Consider the following 11236-nt stretch of genomic DNA (forward strand, 5'->3'; position numbering starts at 1 on the left):
TTCCCTAACTCCAAGATATTTTCCTCTAGAAGCTTTATTGTTTTACTTTTCATATTTAGAGATATGGCATATTTCAAACTAATTTTTGTGTATAAGACGAGATAGGAGATCAAGGTTTTTTCCCAGGTAGATACGCTGTTCTGTGGTCTATATGTCTATCCTTATCCCACATTGTCTTACAACAAGTCTTTTACAGATTTTTATTTATTTATTTATTTATTTATTTGCGGTACGCGGGCCTCTCACTGTTGTGGCCTCTCCCGTTGCGGAGCACAGGCTCCGGACGCGTAGGCTCAGCGGCCATGGCTCACGGGCCCAGCCGCTCCGCGGCATGTGGGATCTTCCCGGACCGGGGCACGAACCCGCGTCCCCTGCATCGGCAGGCGAACTCTCAACCACTGCACCACCAGGGAAGCCCCACAACAAGTCTTGATATCTGGCAGTATAGGTTCTCCAGCTTTGTCCTCCTGCCAGATGGCCTTGGCTATTCTAGGTTCTTTGCATTTCCATGTTGGCTTGTCATTCCATTACAGTGTGCTCTGCTGGGATTGTTATTTGTTTTTACATTGAATCTATAGATTAATGTGGGGGAAAACTGACACTTTAACCAAATAATTATTCTAATTCATGAGCATTGGTTATCCTGTCACCTATTTAGGTCTCTAAAAATTTCTCTCAACAATGTTTTGTAGTTTTCAGTGTAGAAGTCTTGCACTTAAATTTTTTTTTTAACTTGTTCTTATTTTTCTAGCTGCTTGAGATGGAAGATTAGGTTATAGATTTTAAACCTTTAATCTTTTCTAATACATGCATTTAGAGCTATAAATTCCCATTTCAGCACTGCTTTAGCTGCATTTACTAAGTTTTGATATTTCATATTTTCATTATCATTCACTTCAAAATATTTTCTAATTTCCATTGTGATTTCTTATTTGGCCTGTGGTTATTTAGAAGTGTGTTGCCTAATTTTCAAACACTTGGGTACTTTCCTATTTATCTTTCTCATTGATTTCCAGTTAAATTTTGCTGTGGTCCCATAGTGTGTGCCATAGGGTTTTAGTCCTTTCAGATGTGCTGAGACTTGGTTGATGTAAACAGACTACACAAAATGATTGAAAGGCAAAGTGTCAGACTGGATAAAAAACAAACCCCAACTATATGCTGTTTACAAGAGGCAAGCTTTAGAAATAAGGATACAAGATGGTTAAAAGTAAAAGGGTGAGAACACTAGGATAAACACTAAGCAAAATAAAGCAGCTGCAGCTATATTAATATCAGACAAAGTAGACTTTAGAGAAAGAAGTATTACTAGAGACAAAAATGGACATTTCACTTATGATATGTGTGAATTAAACAGTAATATATAACAACCCTTAATTTGGTACACCTAATAATATAGTTAAAATACATATGTAAAGCAAAAGTTAAAAAAACTAAAAGGACAAATTCATAATCAAAGTTAGAGATTTGAGCATCTATCTCTCAGTAATAAGCAGCCAAAAATATCAGTAAGGATATAAAAAATTTAAACATGGTTAATCAATTTCACCTCATTGATGTATATAGAGCATTTTACCCAACAACTGCAGAATACACATTCTCTGTAGTGTGTATTATGCTTAGTTCTATTCTTTATTTCTCTCTGTGCTTTGGTTTGGTTATTTTATATTGATCTGTCTTTGAGTTCCCTAATCCTGTGTTCTGCCGAGAATTGTGCTATTTAGCCCAACCAGTGGAATCCTACTCTCGGATAATGTATTTTTCTAGAATGCCCTTTCATAGGGCATTCTCTAGAATGCTCTTTTATAGGTTCTCATTCCCTGTCCAGAGTCTCCATGTTTTCATGTTTCCTGTCCATCTTTTCCCATATTTTCTTTAACATTTCAATCATAGTTCTTTTAAAGTCCTTGGCTGGTAACTCTCAACATCTGGATCATTTATGGGACTGCTTATTTTTCCTCTTGATTATTGCTTATATTTTCCTGCCTCTTCTCATGTCTAGTAATTTATTTTTATTAAATGCTGGACAGTGTGCATAAAAAATAATAGAGGCTGCAGGTGATTTTTAATCTTCCATCTGATATAGGGTTCTATTAGGTATGTTGGATGAGGCTCTGGTCACCTCAAGCCAATGAGAGACTGACATATGTTGGAACCGGGTTGTAGTTTAATAAGACTTGGTCTAAGGTTCATTTGTCCCAGTTTCTCAGGTATGCCCCTTCCTGACTTGTTATTCAGATCTGGTGGATTTCTTTCTCCTCAGCCCTGAAAGGCTATGAGAGATACATTTCTGCCCCTTGGAGGTTTTTTTTTTTTTTTTTTTTTTTACGCGGGCCCCTCACTGCTGTGGCCTCTCCTGTTGTGGAGCACAGGCTCTGGACGCGCAGGCTCAGTGGCCATGGCTCACAGGCCCAGCCGCTCCACGGCATGTGGGATCTTCCCGGACCAGGGCACGAACCCGTGTCCCCTGCATCGGCAGGCGGACTCTCAACTACTGCGCCACCAGGGAAGCCCCCCTTGGAGGTTTTTAAGTTAGCGCTTTGTCCTCCTGCTCCTCATAGCTTCAAAGTTTTGCAGCTACATTAAACTGCTTTTAATGTAGAACTCGATCCTACATTTCCAGACTCGGTGTATCAGCCTCTAAGGTATCTGTTCCTCATTTTAAATCTATAAAGCCAGGAGTGGGCCATTTTATGGTTTCCTTTTCAAGGAGCAAAAACCAATTGACGCTTGATCTTGTCATTGGCTTTCAGAGGAATGAAGGTGTTCTGTCCTTAGCCTAAGGCCCTCCCGGTCTATATTAGGCTCAGGGGAGGACCTCAGGCCTGCTATGGGATACTTCCCCAGTGGCTGAAGTTGGGCATGAGACTGCTCTCAGTCTCTTTTCTCTGGGATTCTGACCAGCTAAAAGTCTGTTCAGATGGGGGAGTTGGGGATCATTTATACTGGTAGGTTGGGTGAGATAGAAGGAATTCAGTGAATATAATGGATTCTGTATATACTTTCAGATTCATGCTTAAATGCTTTGTGACCATCTGCTTCATTTTATGCTCCTTGCTGAGAAGTCAGTGAGGAGATGTCTGCTTACACATTGGTCCTTCCATATCTTGGCCTCTGTTGGCAATGCCCATGTTAGGTATAAGCTTGCTTGTTGTTTTCTTGCCTTGTAGAGAGTGCCCATTACAGCCTACCCACCCATCTCAATGGGAGGATCACAGACAAAGTCTCTGGGCTGGAGGAGACTTTGGAGAGTATTCAGGCCAATCCCCTTCTGGATTAGCAATCATTTTGAAGGTCTTTCTGACATGAGCTCTTTACATACCTCTCATGACGGGGAGCTCACACTCTTCTGAGATCACCCCTTCACTTACAGTTTGGATTTGCATGGGAGAAAGCCTTACACTGATTGAGGTCTGCTTTAGGAAACACATGGTCACACAGCCAGTTGAGTGACAGACCAGGGACCAGATCATATTTCCAGACTCCCAACCAAATGCTTTTCCTGCCGCATTGTGATGTCTTGAGTCCAAGAACAGACCCAACTGTCATAAAGAAGAGGATTTATTGAGATAACCTGTACCTTATGAGAGCAGGGAAGATTGCTGAGATTGGCTATATGACGAGGAGAGGTAACCAGTCTGTGAGAATAGAATGCTCTACTCTGGCAGCAAAAAATAAATAAAAAGAAAAAAATCTCCATTTGAGTTCTGGTTGACACTACTGACTGTGTGACCTTGAGGAGGTTACTTTCCTTCTCCAAGCTTGGTTTCTTGTATATAAAATACAGAGAATAATCCTTGCCCCTTCTCCCTCTTGGGAGAGTTGTGAAGCTTAGATGAGATAGAAGAAAAGAACTCTGAAGTATCATACAGAGGCATTGGAGAGGGTCTTGGTAGTAGTAAGGACTCACATCCTCTTGGCTACACAGGTCCGGGAGGCCTTGAGGAAAGCAGAGAAGGAGCTGGAATCACATAGCTCATGGTATGCTCCAGAGGCCCTTCAGAAGTGGCTGCAGCTGACACACGAGGTGGAGGTACAGTACTACAACATCAAGAAGCAAAATGCCGAGAAGCAGCTGCTGGTGGCCAAGGAGGGGGTGAGACCTGCCTTCCTGCTGCCCTCTTCTGTCCCCCCGCCCTCCTTTCACCTGCCTTTCTTCCTCCTCTCTGCCTCTCTATATCCCTTCTGTTGGACACAGAGACATCCTGGTGTTGGGTTTTGTTTCTTTTCCTGATAATACAGTTTCTAATAATGCCTTCAGGCTTCTGGAGGAGGGAATGAGGGTGTGGGGCTACTCCCACCTGCCTTCTGGGAGAGATGAAGCAAGTGGAGGCAGGTAGAGGGAAGTCTCTGCTGGCCCCAGACTGACCTGGGGACAGAATCCTCCTGGGGCCAGGATCCCTTTGCTTGTCTCATTGCCTCTATTTTCTTTCTTCCCCTACCCTTTTCTCTCCTGTTGCTTTCTGTTTTCCTTTCCCTTCTTGCCTTCTTTCTTCTTGTGCAGCCTAAGCTGTGCTAGGAGGAGGGAGAACCAGCCACAGAATAGCATTTCTCATTTCTCCAGCCTCTATCCCTGCTCTTTTTAAGCTGAGGACCTCATCTTTGCAGGCTGAGAAGATAAAAAAGAAGAGAAACACACTCTTTGGCACCTTCCACGTGGCCCACAGCTCTTCCCTGGATGATGTGGATCACAAAATCTTAACAGCTAAGTAAGTAGCACCTGTTGCCCAGCTCTGGCGATGTCTGTCTCATCCTCAGAGTTGGAGGTTGTCCAGGGCCTCCAGCCCTAACTCTGCTTCTTCACTGGTAGAGGTACAGCTCTGGTCTCCTGCCCCAGCTCTTGGCTATTTCCCACCTTGCTCTTAAGTTTATGATTTAATTGTGTTTCTTATTTATACATATCCCCCCAACTTGCTCCTCTGAGAAGAAGACTCACTTCTGTTGGGGCTCACACCCATGCCTGCCATTTCCTTTCATCCCTCTGCAGGCAAGCTCTGAGCGAGGTGACGGCAGCACTGCGGGAACGCCTGCACCGCTGGCAACAGATTGAGATCCTCTGTGGCTTCCAGATTGTCAATAACCCTGGCGTCCACTCACTGGTGGCTGCCCTCAACATAGATCCCAGCTGGATGGGTAGTACGCGCCCCAACCCTGCCCACTTCATCATGACTGACGATGTGGATGACATGGATGAGGAGATTGTGTCACCCCTGTCCATGCAGTGTAGGTGACCTCTTGGGTGGGGAAGAGGGCAGGAGCCTTTGATGTGCAGATTGAGAAGTTGGCCTCTGCTGTGCTTAAGCAACATATGGGGCAGAAACCAAGATGGTTTAACTCATGACCTTGGTTAATAAAGCACAATCCGCATCAAGATACCCCTTTATAATTGTCCTTTTGGTGGTTTTCCCTTGCTATATATTCTGTTTGCCCTATGGGTCTGTTGTGTTAAGTGTGTCTCCCTTCACTCTTTGTGTTTTTTTAATCCCTTTATTCTCCTTTTCCCCCCTCCTATCTATCTTTATAAAAATAATCTCCTTTAGTGGTTCATAATATAAAAATGGCATTCATTTTGACTACTTATTGCTTTAATTGGTTTTAATTTTATATTCCTTAACTTTTAATTGCTAAAGTAGTTGAATGGAATGATGTCTCTTTCTTTTTGCTTTTTCGTGTGAGGCCCCAGGAAGCAATAGTCTCTTACGGTGAAAGAGCCCTAAATCCTCCAAGCCAGAAAGACATTCTTGTCCAGGAGGGATCTCCTGCACAAGCATGTCTGTCTTTCCACCTGAACTCTCAGCCATCCCCACCCTCTGTCCTGGGTTTTCCCTCTTCCTTTTCTCCCCTGCGAGTGGTAAGAGCTGAGTAGAGCAGAATTGAAGGAGACAGCACTCTGTGGGAATTCTTCAGTGAAAGAAGGGACATACCCCTTACTGACCCTGTTAAATTTTTCTCTGGATCAGAGGCTATTTTAGATAAATAGGATAGACTTTTATGGAAAAGCTCTTGTGCTGGGCCCATATTCCATGAGTGCAGAGGGGATGGCAGAAAGCTGGGCTGGGTTAGGGGCTCACTTTCAGAAAGTCAGATTCTGTAATCAGGCTGGATTCCAGCTCTAGACAGGATTTATTTGTAAGTTTCTTCAACGATAGTTTGCGTCTGGGCAAGCCTCTTCTTCCCCTGGGCTGTTAACTTGGCAGGGCTTTAGTCAAAGGCCCAGCAAGGTTAGGATCCCTAGCAGGTAGAGCTTGATCTTGATGTATTGATCTAAAGGTTCCCATGTTCTCCGGGTTGGGAGGGACCTTCATTAGCTCTGAGCCACCCACCCCTTGCCCCCTGGCCCTTCCCTTATCCCACTGAGGGACAGGGTGAAGCCCTCTGTAAATCAGATTCTCTTCTCCTTTTGGCCTGGCTGTTGGACCCTAGATGCTGCCTGGCTGATGGGGCGTAGGTTCAGTGACCGCTCTCTCTGCTCAACATCCGCCGGCTCGGATGATCAGTCCCTCTGGAAATACCCGGGTTTGAGGAGCCCCTTTGGGGCTTTTGTTTTTCCAACTTTTGGGGCTAAACCAACACTCCTATCCCGCGGGCCCCTTCTCCTGCCTGCATCCCTCCCCTGCCTGCTCTGCTATTCCCTCACCATGGTCCCTACTAACTTCAGGGAAGGGTTCGGAGGTGAGAAGAATCAGCCTGCTCAGCTGAGTGCCTGAGAGAGAACAGCCATGGTGATGGGAGGCTTAGGCTTCTCCTTTCAGCCTAGCTAGACAGATGTCCTGGCGGCCCTTCATCTAGCTGGGCTGAGATGAAAGAGGGAAGGAAAGATCCTCTTCCTCTTTTCTCCTTCTGTTTTCCCCTTCTGTCTCTCTTTCCCCGTCCCTATTCCATGCCTGCTCTTCCCCTTAAGCCTCCCTTTCATATCTCGAAAGCCACCAGCCATAGAAGCCCTGCCTCCCTAGCTCTCCATCACCATGGAACTGTGCTCTCTTCCTGGTGGCCCTTCCAAGGCTTCTGCCATCCATGTAACCGTGTCCTTTCTCCCATCTTTAGGGAGAAGTCAAGGAGGCCCATATATCAGGGTAGAGGAGAAAAAAACAAAGGTGTGAATTCTTTGTTCACACCTTTGTGTGTGAGCCCAAGAGGGATGTTCTAGCACATCTCTAAGTTATCTGGTACCCACATACCCCATCTGTGGGCATGGTGGCCCTCATCTTCCAAGAGCCTGATTTGCAGCACTGATCCAAGAGCTGGTTCTTTGTTGGGTACATGTTTATTAGAAGAAATTTGGATAGTAGAAAGAGTAAATATGGGCATAAAAAGGTACCTGTAATCCCATCATATTTGAGTACCTTCTCTTTCAGTCTTTTGTCTGTGAATTTTTAAATAATTTTTTTATGTGGTCAAGATAATGATAACCACTACCATTTATTGAGTGCCATGAACTGTGTCAGGTACTTTAAAAATATTATCTTGAAGCCTCAGGACAACCCTGAAGGATTTTATAAATTAGGAATTAAAATAGGGAAGTAAGTTACTCAAGGTCACAGCTAGAAACAGAAAGGCCTTGTTTCAAATTCCTGTCTTTTTTATTCTATAGCTCAAGGTATTCCTTTTACATGAAATTTGGTATCCTTTTGTTTTTCCTGAGCATTTTAATAGACATTTTTCTATGTTTTAAAAATCTTCTCATAAGCAGCTTTTTTTTTTTTTGGCTGCGCAATGCGGCTTGCAGAATCTTAGTTCCCCAACCAGGGATCGAACCCAGGCCCTGGCAGCGAAAGCGCTGAGTCCTAACCACTGGACCGCCAGGGAATTCCCATAAGCATCATGTTTAATAGCTGTGTAAGCTTCCAGCAGTTGGATGTGTTATCATCTTCCTGTTGTTCCACCTTTATTTTTACTTTCATACAATTATTAATAATGATGTGATGAACATGTTTGTGTATAAATCCTTGTCTGAGTTGTGAATTATTTCCTGAGTTTGGCTTTCTAAAAAGGCTGGTTCTTAGTGCCCTCCCGGACCTTGTCCCAAACCCCTATCCTACCCCGTCCTGCCTGTGCCCTCCCACTAACTGCCTTACCGTCTCCCTTCATAGTAATGTTGGCCCTAGGTCTGCTTCCATTGGAATTGCCATTAAAACTGACCTGGGTACCTCATCTTCAACTTCCCCTTCCTTTTAGGACCCCTGGTGGGAGGTTTCGGGGAGGAGGCGCCCCATTCTCCAGATTGGCCACTGAAGGCCCAGAGTGGTCTCCAGTAAGCATTTCTCCATGGGCAAACCTGCTTCCCCACCAGCCCAAAGTAGGCTGGCCCTTCCTCACACTTTCTTCACTCTCCTTGCAGCCCCCAGCCTGCAAAGCAGCAGCGTCCGGCAGCGCCTGACGGAACCACAGCATGGCCTGGGATCTCAGAGGTTGGTAGAGGGCGAGGCTGGCCGCTTCTTGACAAGCCGGGTCTCTCTGCGGCGAATGCGCAGCCTTTCATCTGGACAGTCTTTCAGTTCTGAAGGCCTCGGGACCAGCGCTCCATCTGCCTCTGCTTCTTCTTCCTGCTTCTCTACCACCACCACCACCACCTCCATCACCACCGTCCACATCCACCCTGTTTATTACCACCGCAGCACTTCCTATTTCCTCCAGATGGAGCCCTACCCTGACCCACCCCCTTCTGACAGCACCGCTGTGATGCCTTGGCATTCAGAGACCTTGGGGTACCAGCTGTCTCTCTTCTCTTTCCTTTCTCCCTTCCTTGCCCCTCTGCTGCCTTTACCTCGGCCTTTGCCTGCTGGCTGCTGCTTGGTCAGCTGCGGGGGGTGTGCGGTGGGGCACTTCTCCTTGTCCTATCCTTTCCCAGCCTGCGACTCCTCCTTAAGGTCAGCCTAACTCCCTAAGCCTTCCCTTCTCTGTTTGGGGTTTGCTGACTCTAAAAATGAGTAACAACCCCCATCCCTCACGGTCCTATAGCACCTTGGCCTAAACTTTCACATCTGTTATCTCAATGGAGTCCTCACTTCCTTCACTCCCTCAGCGAACATTTATTGATACCTACTCTGCCAGGCTCTGCTGGGCATGGGGATTCGTAGATGATAAGATACAATCCCAGCCATCAAGAATTGCAGTCTGGTCTGGGAGAGGTACATAAATGATTCTGGGACAGTTTGATAAGTGCTAAGGGGGTGTTGAAGAAGGAATGGCTAACAGTGTGAACCTGGGTGGAATGCTTCACAAGAGAGATGACATTTGTGCTGGCACCCTGTGTGCAGGCAACGGAGAAAGTGTATTCTAGGCAGAGGAAACACATGCACAGGCATAGAGTTTCAAGAGAATCTGATCTATGTGTGGTTAGAACATTGGCTATGTGTTGGTGGGAAGGGGTAGTAGATGAGGCTAGAATGATGAGGGATTCTCACAGGACACGGGCTTTGGCCATTACCCTTTAGGAGACGGAGAACTGCAAAGGGGTTTTTAGAAGAAAGTGAATTGGTCATATTTGCATTTTAGAAATAACATTTTGGTGGCTTGTATAAAGGAAACAATGGGGAGACTACAGGAATTTGGAAGTCATTGCAGTAGGCCATCAGGGGAGGTAACAAGGTCTTGGTATAGAAACAAGAGGATTAATTTGGCAACTGGCTTTGAGGGGTGGGGGAGAGGAAGGAGTGTAGGATGTTGCCCAGGTTTCCAGCTTGGGTGACTGAATGGATGTAGTACCCTTAATGGAATTACTCTTCAGAAGTGGGGAAACAGATTTAGGGGTTTTGGACAAGCGAGGTTTATAGGTTGGGCCGGCGTTAAAAACACTCACATCTGAGAAGGAAGTTAAGGTTCTGAAAGGTTAAGTAATTTTCCCCAGGTCCCAAAGCTAATTAGGAGCAGAACACAGACTAGGACTTGGCTTTCCATTCCAGGACACTCTGTCGGATATTTTTGTCCTTTCACAAGGTCTCAGTAAGTGAACTGTATCAGAACTGGTGAAAGGCTTTCTCCCACAGCCGGGTCTGGCAGCTGCAGGGACTTCCCCTGCTAATAGCTCAAGGTGATAGGCTAGGGTCAGAGATAGTAGCCTTGACCTCGTCTGAACAAGCTTAGAGGACCCTCAGGAAGTCCCTCTCCTCTGGAAGGACCTCTCATCTCTGAAGCTGCGGTCACGGCTCCATCCTGGCCTCTGGGTTGCAGCCGGCTTACCCTGTTGCTTCCTTTTGGTCCTGCCTCACCCTGGATGCCAATCTCTCTAGCTCTGCCCCTCGAACCTCTGGATAATTATCCTTGAAGGCTGTTCCTTTCTCTTTCACAAAAGGACAGCCTTTACTAGAAGCAGAGCTGCTCATCTTCATCCTCACCCTCATCTTCATCCAAAAGCCTAGGCAGGGAGACTGCCCTTCCCAGTACAGATGGAGAGGACTGAAGTGGGTTGGGGGCACTAGAGGATGCTGTGAATCTCACACTCCAAGGCCCAGGCTGAGGGCAGTGGGGAGGGAGGGTGGGGAAGTATGTGCCTCTGCCTGGCCTGTTCACTACTGCATTTTCTTTTGCACCATGCATCAGAGGATCGTCTCTAAAGGCAAACAGGCTCTCTAGTAAGGTTAGTAGCTTGGGGTGGGAGCCCAAGGCAGCCCAGCCTTTGGGGAGGGACACCCCTGACCTGAATTGTCTCAAAGACTCAGGGAGGGAAGATGAGCTTGCCTCAATGGGCCTTTCCCCTCCTATATCCACCCAGGCTTCCTCCCAGGTTCTTTTCTTGCTTTGGAAGTCTCAGCTTTCGTTGATGATGGAGGCACAGAGGGATGGGAATCATGACCAAATGGGGCAGTGGGCCAGGAGGAGTGAGTCTGGGTAGACCCCAACCTCTTGACCTCTCGTCCTTCCTTGGTATTAGAAAGGTGGGCTCCTAGGATCCTCACCTCCTCAGCATAGAGGGCCCCTCATCCCGGTGTGGCTGGCCCCCAGAATTTCCTTGGCACCATGCTCAGTGGTTCACACCTGTGTGGAAAAGGCAGGATACGGAGAGGGTCATCTTGGGACTTAGAGAAACAAGGACATATTTAGACAGAAGCAAGGACATCATCAGAAATATGAAAGCAAATATGAGACAGTTCATAAACACTAGAGTAGGTGGCTGAAACAGTATTTGGAATGGGAGTTGGAGCTGGGATTGTTCTCTACTATCCCCCGTCTTCAGGAAGGTACTGGCCCACAGCGTGGCTGCTTAAGTTCATTGTTTCCTTCTGGGGATTAAACCTAT

The 11236-nt window shown here is 46.2% G+C and overlaps 1 protein-coding gene across 3 annotated transcripts in view; it reads left to right on the plus strand.

The window, feature by feature from the left end:
- Window positions 1–11236, plus strand: part of STIM1 (stromal interaction molecule 1) — a 195510-nt gene that overhangs the window by 180342 nt on the left and 3932 nt on the right. The window contains exons 8-12 of one of the 3 annotated variants that reach the window (XM_007463041.1): window positions 3929–4096; window positions 4609–4709; window positions 4988–5223; window positions 8339–8408; window positions 10540–10576. In XM_007463041.1, the coding sequence (XP_007463103.1) occupies window positions 3929–4096; window positions 4609–4709; window positions 4988–5223; window positions 8339–8408; window positions 10540–10576 (612 nt within the window). Of the gene's footprint in view, window positions 1–3928; window positions 4097–4608; window positions 4710–4987; window positions 5224–8338; window positions 8706–10539; window positions 10577–11236 lie in introns of all 3 variants that reach the window. The other 2 variants (XM_007463039.1, XM_007463040.1) reach the window with 2 other exon arrangements.

The sequence above is a fragment of the Lipotes vexillifer genome, unplaced genomic scaffold, assembly GCF_000442215.2.
Source record: "Lipotes vexillifer unplaced genomic scaffold, Lipotes_vexillifer_v1.1 scaffold557, whole genome shotgun sequence".
Classification (NCBI taxonomy): domain Eukaryota; kingdom Metazoa; phylum Chordata; class Mammalia; order Artiodactyla; family Lipotidae; genus Lipotes; species Lipotes vexillifer.